This window comes from Chinchilla lanigera, unplaced genomic scaffold (assembly GCF_000276665.1).
Source record: "Chinchilla lanigera isolate Chin_1 unplaced genomic scaffold, ChiLan1.0 scaffold00057, whole genome shotgun sequence".
Classification (NCBI taxonomy): Eukaryota; Metazoa; Chordata; class Mammalia; order Rodentia; family Chinchillidae; genus Chinchilla; species Chinchilla lanigera.
This window is the reverse complement of record NW_004955458.1, coordinates 3,553,457-3,562,296: the sequence shown is the minus strand read 5'-3', so window position 1 is coordinate 3,562,296 and position 8,840 is coordinate 3,553,457. Positions and strand designations below refer to the sequence as shown.

The 8,840-nt window shown below is 51.4% G+C and overlaps 2 protein-coding genes across 5 annotated transcripts in view; one reads left to right on the top strand and one right to left on the bottom strand.

Annotated features, from left to right (window-relative positions):
* Positions 1–1,233: 1,233 nt before the first annotated feature.
* Cdk2 (cyclin-dependent kinase 2) lies at positions 1,234–6,694 on the bottom strand. Of its 2 annotated transcripts, XM_005397270.2 has the most exons (8): positions 6,378–6,694; positions 5,654–5,731; positions 5,432–5,552; positions 4,636–4,806; positions 3,397–3,498; positions 2,577–2,720; positions 2,073–2,276; positions 1,234–1,817 (listed from the first exon to the last, which is right to left on the bottom strand). In XM_005397270.2, the coding sequence occupies exons 1-8, from the start codon at positions 6,491–6,493 to the stop codon at positions 1,713–1,715; spliced, it is 1,041 nt and encodes a 346-aa protein (XP_005397327.1). In that variant the 5' UTR covers positions 6,494–6,694; the 3' UTR covers positions 1,234–1,712. The 2 variants fall into 2 exon arrangements, with proteins under 2 accessions (XP_005397327.1, XP_005397328.1); XM_005397271.2 differs by lacking the exon at positions 2,577–2,720 and having other exon boundaries at positions 6,378–6,691.
* A 149-nt stretch (positions 6,695–6,843) lies between these two features.
* Positions 6,844–8,840, top strand: part of Pmel (premelanosome protein) — a 10,599-nt gene continuing 8,602 nt past the window's right edge. Inside the window, exon 1 of one of the 3 annotated variants that reach the window (XM_005397278.2) lies at positions 6,844–7,115. Coding sequence is in view for 1 of the 3 variants with exons in the window: in XM_005397275.2 (XP_005397332.1) it covers positions 7,678–7,753 (76 nt within the window). In the remaining 2 variants the exon portion in view is untranslated. Of the gene's footprint in view, positions 7,116–7,329; positions 7,396–7,661; positions 7,754–8,840 lie in introns of those variants that run through there. The other 2 variants (XM_005397277.2, XM_005397275.2) reach the window with 2 other exon arrangements.

Genomic DNA, 8,840 nt, shown 5'->3' with positions numbered 1-8,840 from the left:
GGCTACAAAGTGAGCTCAAGGCCAGCCTGAACTGCACAGCGAGACCCTGTCTCAAAAAGAAAAATAAATAAATAAATAAATCTTCAGAAAATGGCTGTTTGCGATACACAACAAGAAGGAAAACCGGCGAGTTTACCGTGAATTTTCGTAGAGCCCACTTCCAGCCATCTCGCTGTCTTTCCTAACAATTAAATTCTGTTTGTTTGTTTTTTTCCGATACCGGGAATCGAACTCACGACCTTGCGCTTGCCAGGCAGGCGCTGTGCCGCTGAGCTAAATCCCCAGGCCCCTGTTTTTGGTTTTTTGTTTGTTTGTTTGTTCTTTGTTTTTTTCCGGAACAGCGAAATTCTGGAAGCACAGCTCTGTCGGCGGACGATCGGCTGCTGGTTTGTGGGGAAACCCAAGCAGGAAATGCAGAGGCTTGTCTCCCCCACACACACACAAGCCCCGCTGTAAAATTGGGATAATAACAGCAACTCTGGGCATCCCCAGCAGCATCCCAGAGGACAAATGGGGTGGGAGGGGCCCTGCACCGAGACAGAGGGGTCTCAATCTGTGAGCGCACACTCTCTCCCACCCCATTCCTTCAGTAAATAATAAAGAGAGGAACTATAAAGCTAGAACATTGTATTTTAATGAATTACACACTAAATTACAAATAATGTTAATAGCACTCAAGGATAAGAGGTGGCAGAGAAGGCAAAAATCATAAAGAGAAAAAGTATTTAAGAAAAAAACATTTGAATGACAAAATCCCAAGGTGCACAATAAATCTAGCCACTCAACCAAAAAAAAAAAAAACCAAAAGAACCACAACAAAAAGACTGTAACCTGATATAAATATAATTGTTCATCCTTCTTTTCCCAATACCCCTACTGTGTCACAGCCCTGTAAAGTGTCAGCGTTCTCAAAATGATGTTTAGACCTTAGCTTCCACTCCCCTAGGGTGAGAGGTGGCTTTCAAAGGAAGACAGAAGGAGGGATCCCTGGCAACTGAAGAATTAAAAATCCTAAAAGGAAGAGAAAACTTCGAACATCTCTCACCTGCCTCATAGGGCCGTGGTGAAGCAACACAAACCCTGCGCCTTGGGTCTCCGAGCCTCCTGTCCGCCCAAAGCAGGGACATAGGCACTGGCTGCAGCCATTTCTTGGGCTTCCTCCCAGGGGCTGAATCTTGAGTCTCCTAGCCTTTTAGGTCAGATGAAACACTGAAAAACTTGGCTGATTGGATCTATTTTTGAACTAATTCTTTAAAACAAGTCCCCCCCCCCCTTTATTTTTTGGCTTGTTTCTCCCAAGTTCTAGTGTAGTCCCTGCTGTAAATTGGTCTTTATGAAAAACAGTGGCAGCAGAAGACTTGGGTCCCGTCTCACCCCAAACACGGGAAATGATTAGGCCGTTCAGATTGCGATAACGAATGGGATTGGGTGAGGGGCCGTTTTGTTTTGAATCCCACGCCTCCTCAGCAAAAGAGGGGGAGGAGGGCGGTGGAGCTAAGTTAAGTGCCTGTAATACTGAAGTTTCGTTTTCACCTGTTCCTCCTCTCCACTCCTGGGTACCCAGAGCTGGCTGGACAAAAAGGGAAGGCAAGTGTTAAGGCACCCAGAAACGATCAGAGCGCCCGCCTGATCCAGATCACCCAGAGCCAAGCCAGGTGAAACCCGCAGCGGAGGAGAGGGTGAGGCTGAGGGTGAAGGCTCGGGCAAGGACATCACAGCCGAAGGTGGGGGACTGTCTTGGTCACATCCTGGAAGAAGGGGTGAGCCAGAGCTGCTTTTGCGGAAATGCGCTTATTGGGGTCGTAGTGCAGCATTTGCTAGAGGAAGAGACGGATGATGTGTTCAGTAACACGGAGGAGGACGTTCTCAGAAGCCAGGAAAACAGAACTCCTTCTACCCAGTTTTCATTCCCTCCTCCCACATCTGAACCAGAGCGCTGTGAGAAAAGCCCGAGCTCAGGAAAGGTGGCTGCGACCCAGAGTTCAGAGTTCAGGGTCTCGGCTTTCCTTCCCGGAAAGGCCCCTCCCCGGGGGAATGAAGGAGCGCTGCCCGCGCCCACTCCCCGCCCTTACCGACAGCAAGCTCCGTCCATCTTCATCCAGGGGAGGCACGACTTTGCTAAAATCCTGCCGGGCCCACTTGGGGAAACTTGGCTTATAATCAGGCATAGAAGTAACTCCTGGCCAAACTACCTCATCAGGGGTCCCTAGAGTCCGAAAGATCCGGAAGAGTTGGTCAATCTCCGAATCTCCAGGGAACAGGGCACGGCGGGTCACCTGAAAATCGGGAAAGAGGAAAAGGCAAGACCCAGGCTGACGTGAATCAAAGACGTCCCGGCACAAAGGAGGTTCCCACAGGCCATGGAAGAGCAGCAGGGCCCCATGACTCCCTCCCTGGGGCCGCTCGAGGGGTCGGTCACACATAGCCGGAGACAATGAAGCCCCTTCATCTCTCTCCTCATCCCCTCCTTCCTTCCCCCACGGTGGCTTTGCAGATCCCGAGGCTGGGTGGGGCTGGGAGGGGGTGAATGTCTGGGGTGCCACTGACGTGTAGCAAAGGGATCCCAAGCCACTCACGGGGTGTGGGGTAGACACTGCGGTCATCCCCCCTCCTTGTGATGCCGCCACTTCTAGATAGGAGCACAGCGCGCACAGACTGTGTCTTCCATCTCTTCTGTGTTCCCCACAGCACTTAGCATGGTGCTGGGTACACACTAGGTACTTAACAAATATTTGTTGATGAATTGAGAGAGGAATATGGGCAATTGGAAGGTAACGTACTGGGGGTAAATGCACAGTATTTATAGATATAGACATATTTGTGAATTGTCTCTACGCCCCCAGTTACAATCCAGATAAAGGACCATTACACATAGTGGTGACTTGATATGAGGCCTCGGCCTACTCCATTGTATTAAAGGGGATGGGAGTTCTTACATAAGGCCAGGCCTCAAGGATCCTTAAGTCTGAAACGCCCAAGGTTTGGGGGGACATGCTCTAACCCTGCCTTTAAATAAAGGGTATGGGAAAGTGAACACAGCTGCTCTCACTACATTTCCGGCCTCCTACAGGCCAAAAGAAGGAGACACTAAGTGGAACTCGGTCTTCCAAACATGTGACACTAAAACTAACACAGCTGAATGACGACAGGAACGACTTGGCTCATTTCAGCAATGAGAGATGTATATACTCGAGACTGAGTCTACGCTAGCTGAGGACACCCTAACATTGCGGTGGATGTGCAGGGGTCACGGTCCTATTGCTATCATCCCCTCTTGGTGCTACTCTAGAGAACCCTGAGAAAAAGATGGGCTGTGGTTCTGGGCCAAGAAATGATTGTGTTGTTCTCGGATGCGGGGAGGAATGGGCTGGGTAGAACTGGGGCAAGCTCCCATACCATCTCAGCAAAGATGCAGCCTAGGCTCCAGATGTCCACGGCCGTGGAGTAGTATTTGCAGCCCAGAAGGATTTCAGGGGCTCGGTACCACAGGGTCACCACCTAAGGCACAAGAGTAGGACGTGGAGAGGTGGTTTAGAGGACACATATTTCTGTATCTCAGCTCCTAAAAAAACTCTTAACTCTCTCTCAGCCTCTGTGAGCAGTTTCCTTCCCTTCCTCTGATTTCCCCTAAGAAAAGTAACTATACAACCTGTTGCCCCAGAATGAGCCTAGTCCAGGGGTCTAGGGACCATAGTTTCTGAACTCCCAATTTGGGACCGTCCTGGAAAATGGTCGGGATTTTCTTTTCTTTTCTTTTTTTCTGAGTCAGGATCTTGCTATGTTGTCCAGGCTGGCTGTGAAGTTGCTACCCTCCTGTTTCAGCCTCAAGTGCTGGTATTATGGACCTGTAGCAGCATCACGCTCAATTTTTTGTTCTTTTTTTTTTTTTATTTTTTTGAGACAGGGTCTCACTATGCAATTCAGGCTGGCCTTGAGCTCACTTTATAGCCCAGGCAATGACCCTCCTGCCTCAGCCTCCTGAATGCTGGGATTACAAGCACGTGTCACCACACTAGCTTTTTTTGTTTGTTTGTTTGTTGAGACAGGGTCTCTCTTTGTAGTCCACATTGGCTTTAAATTCACTATGTAGCCCAGGCTGGCCCCAAACTTGAGGGGATCTTGCTGCCTCATTCTCCCAAGTCCAGGAATTACAGACATATGCCACCAAACCTGGCACAAATGGTCATAATTTTAAGTGTGCCATGGGGCTGGGGATTTAGCTCAGCGGCACAGTGCCTGCCTGGCAAGCGCAAGGTCGTGAGTTCGATTCTGGGTACTGGAAAAACAAACAAAAAAACAAACAAAAATTAAGTGTGCCATTCAGTTGTCCTGGCTTAGTATCTTTTTTTTTTTTAGGTTTTTTTTTTTCCAGTACTAGGAATCGAACTCACTACCTCGCGCTTGCCAGGCAGGCGCTCTGCCACTGAGCTATATCCCTAACCCCCTGGCTTAGTATCTAAACCCAGTTAGCCTGACAGCATGAATTCTGTGTATACCCTAAAACCCTTAGGATATCAGAAATTCCTTCCATCTACTGAGAAAGAAACTGTTGGTCAGAGAGTTTTGGCAACTTTATAAACTGTCCTTGTTAACGCTTCTCAGGATGCTCAGAAAAGAACAGCATAGAGGACATACCTCATGGGTGTAAGTGCGAACAGGGACTCCAAAGGCTCTGGCCAGCCCGAAGTCTGCTAGTTTGATGGCTCCATCTGCGTTGATAAGCAGATTCTGAGGCTTAAGGTCCCGGTGCAGGACCCGATGAGAATGGCAAAATGCTAGTCCTTGGAGCAGCTGAAACAGATAGTTCTAACAAAGGGGAGAGGGAGACTGTGATTCTCTGTCACAATGTGCGGATTAGCGTTTGCTCTTTGCCCCCTAAACTCTAAACCCTTTATGTGTTAGATTATCACTACATGTTTAAAAACTATTTTTCCCACTGGACTTTCAGCCCAGTGAGGATAAGAACCAGGTTGACTCAGTTTTACAACCTTTTTTGTATCGCGTGCTTAGCACACTGATGTAGTTCGGTAAATGTGTGCTGAATGAATATTTGTTAAAAAATTGAAAGTAGCTCCAGGGGTGAAGAATTCATCCCTAACAGACAGCAGAGACTCACTGGCTATTTTTCCCACTGAGCAGGTAGAAGGGCTTTTTGGCGGAATCTACCAACTGCCCTCAAACCCCATTTATCTGCGTTTCATCTGACCTCCCACCAGAGGCAGTCAGGGTGACTCACTGGAGTTTTAACTTTGATTCTTCAGCCCAACCCTACGGCTAAAGAGTGTAATGAGCAGGGAAACATGCAAAAGGAACGGTGGGAGCTGACTGCGAAGGCAGCCAAAATAACGAAATTATCCCCCAGTCTGAACCCCCAGCCTCCAGTCCCTCCAGGAACGCGTGCACGGTGAGGTGGAGCTGTCAGATGGGTCACCTTGATGAGAGGAAGAGGGACACCAGCGAGAGCAGAGGCATCCATGAACTTCTTGAGATCCTGGTGCAGAAATTCAAAAACCAGGTAGAGCTTATTTTCCGTGTGGATGACATCCAGCAGCCTACGGGACAGGTGGTCCAGGAAACGCAGGTAAGAGGGAGAAATGCCCGCACTCGACAGATGAGACCCATCCTAGCAGAACGCCCCCCAGACACCACTTACTTGACAATGTTGGGGTGGTTAAGCTCCTTAAGCAGAGAGATCTCTCGAATGGCAGTACTGGGGACACCCTCAGTCTCACTTGGAGAGGGTGGGAAAGCAGAGATGGGAACAGGGTTACAAATATCCCTTTGGACACTGATTGGTCGACGCCCCCGCCACGTCCCCTTGCAAAGTCAGAGCAGAGGATTCCTGGGTAGCTAGGACCTGGCGTCTGGACACCTCCAGGTCAACACTTCCCGTTTCCCGAGGTAGGTAAGTAAAGCCTCCCGGTGAAGGCGAAGCAGAGAGACAGTAATGGAGCCAACATGCGAGAGCAGCACCTGGCCTCCCCGGGGGCCAGTGAGATTCAACTGCCACTCTGGGAGGAGGGAGAGAGTTCTGGGGGGTGGGGCTGGGTAGGGAGGTCGGCCCTTCGCCCGGAAAGGCGCTTCCACGGGCCCGCGCACCCCCATCCCTCGGAGAGTCCTGCCCCCGCCCAGGGGCCTCTGTCCCCCCCCCCCGGGTCTCTCCGCTCGCACATCTGGGGACACCACGGGTTCGGGGATGGGAAGTTTCCCACGGGTGCCGCACGCCGGCCCGCACCCGCCGGGGACGCGCCCTCCCCGCCGCCTCTCGCGAGCAGCGCCCCCGCCCCTTCCCGGCCCCGCACGGCCACCCGCCTGTTGGCGGTGGGGGGACCCGGGGCTCCCCAGCGGGGGGAGTCCCGGCTGCCGAAGCCACTCACGTGTCCAGGCGGATTTTCTTAAGCGCCACCACCTCTCCCGTCAACTTGTTCTTGGCTTTGTACACGACCCCGTACGTGCCCTCTCCGATCTTCTCCACCTTTTGGAAGTTCTCCATGAAGCGCTGGCGAGTCGGGGCAGCCGGGCCCTGGAGCGGGGACCTGGGAACCCTGCGGAGAGCAAGCCGAAGGGGCCGAGGCGGGGAAAACGGAGCCCAGCACGGTGGCCCCGGGTCGAGATGGAACGCAGTGTATGTCTGGCTCTTGTCAATTTGTCCAACTTAAAACAATGTTGCCGCCTCCCCCCTCCCCCCGTTCCCGACCGCCACCAGACGCCCCGCCCCTCCTTCCCGCGTTTCCACGACTCCGCCCTCGGCTCTTCTTATTGGTCAACGTCACAGAGGGCGGGGCGACCCCGGGCTCCTCGCGGCAAATGATCCTGCCCCGTGCAAGTTTGTTTCTGAGGAGCAAGACAAGTTTCTTCCGCCCTGCGGCGGCTGAGGACCTTTTCCCAAGTTCCCGATTTGGGTTCTGAGTTTTTTACCTGTGTCTCTGGTCTGGAGAGATTCCCGGATCTCCAACTATTTTCACCACCCCTTGGGAAAATGTGTATCGACCTAAGATTAATTTCCACCTGAGCAGGGAGCCTCCTTTGAAAAACAGAAAGCTGGGAATCTCATCCCTAAGAATTCCTGGGCCTCAGAAAGAGGGAAGAGTGCCTCAGTTTCTCAGCCTACACGGGTATTGTCCCTCTCTGCTTTTAGATGGAAAGGTTCTGGCCGGGCATGGTGGCGCACGCCCGTAATCCCAGTACTCGGGAGGCTGAGGCAGGAGGATCGTTGAGAGTTCGAGACCAGCCTAGGCTACAAAGTGAGCTCATGGCCGGCCTGAACTGTGCAGCGAGACCCTGTCTCAAAAAGACCAAAAAAAAAAAAGATGGAAGGGTTCTGTTTCTGCCTTCTTGAGAGGTTCCCGGTTTGACTGATTGATGCACTCCTCCATGATGAATTCCGTGCGTCTGGTATGTGTTACGTAGCTGTCTCTCGATTCTTTCCCTGGTGCCGGAGTGTGGCAAGATGAGCGAGACCCAGTGAAGCCACAAAGGGGCCTTGCGTAGCAGGTTAGAGAAGGAAGGTCCAGGGACTTGGAGCACTTGTCAGTTCTGTGTCTCTGGTGTCCTTCCGCCCCTCCCACGCCACCCCTAGAAGGAGAAGAGGGAGGGCTATGCAAATGAGCACCCCTCTCTTATATAGGGGCTCATTCCAGCCCCCCAGCGCCTTTGGTTGCTGGAAGAAAGAACAGGATGGATATGTCGCCCAGAAAGTGCCTTCTGCACTTGTCTGTCCTGAGTGCCTTGTTGGTTGTGGGGATCACAGAAGGTGAGTGGGGGAAGGGGAGCTCTGCGAATCAGATTGATTTCCCACCTCACAACGTGAGAGAGCAGCAATACTTCACATTTCCTCCACCTACTTGGTTTAGGGAGTATATGGGTAACTGACCTCCCGCCCTGCATGGAAATTTGGGATCGAGCATGAAAATGATCCTGTCTGCTTGGAAGGGCAGAAGGATAGTGGATCTTTGTGGCACTAATCTGAGGTCCTCTGGGCAGTGAGCTGGAGCAGGAGCTCCGAAAGGGTGAAATGGGTGGGAGATTCTTTCTGGTGATGTCCCAGGTACATGAAGTAGGGGATTTAAAGTGGGGGTAAGAGAAGGTGGTGCTGAATAAGAAGGAGAAGGAGACACCACCTTCCCCCCTCGGAATGGGCATGGGTATTGGGTATGGGTGAGCACCGCCTGGACATACTCTTCTGGAGCTGAGAAAGACAGGCAGGGGGTCTCAGCTGAGCATCACATGAAAGGGCTTTGGGGGATTGGCGCCTCGTGACAGGAGATGGGGGGGGGTGGCCAGAGGGTCTGGAATGTCCCATGCTGCCCTGAGGAGGGAGGGTTGGAAGTGGAAAAAGAATGGAGCATCTATGACCTCTCTTGCTCTAGTGATGGGATGTTCCAATTCTAGATCATGCCCTAGGGGGATCTCCTAAATGCCCAGTGTGGTTAGAAATGAGGCAAGGAGCCCTGTGTTATGGTGCCTGCCTGTAATCCCAGCACTCAGAAGGTTGAGGCAGGAGTGAATTCGAGAATTCGAGACCGGTATTAGCTACATATAGTGAGACCCTGTATCAAGAAAAAAAACAAAAAGAAAGAAAGAAAAGAAAAAGGAAGAGAAAAGAAAAGAGGTGAGGATCAGTTTTGCTGTGCTGAAATACAGACATCGTATGCCAGCCTGCCTTCCCTTCCCTAGATCCCGGCTCTCACAGGCCTCTAGGAAGTTCTTGAGCTGACATCCCTCATTCATGCTGAGGTTTCAAGACTTTTACTATGTTCCTTAATGTTTTCTGCAAACATTCTGTTCACACCTATTCAAAGAGGCTTTTAAAAGATTGCACTTTTTTTTTTTTTTTTTTT

Excerpts from the sequence above, each read along its gene's own strand:
- Cdk2 (XM_005397270.2), bottom strand. The coding sequence starts at position 6,493 with ATGGAGAACTTCCAAAAGGTGGAGAAGATCGGAGAGGGCACGTACGGG. Across the intron at positions 3,499-4,635 it reads TTCGCACTTACACCCATGAG|GTGGTGACCCTGTGGTACCG; the intron begins GTATGTCCTCTA and ends CTTGTGCCTTAG. Across the intron at positions 1,818-2,072 it reads ATGGACGGAGCTTGCTGTCG|CAAATGCTGCACTACGACCC; the intron begins GTAAGGGCGGGG and ends CTCTTCCTCTAG.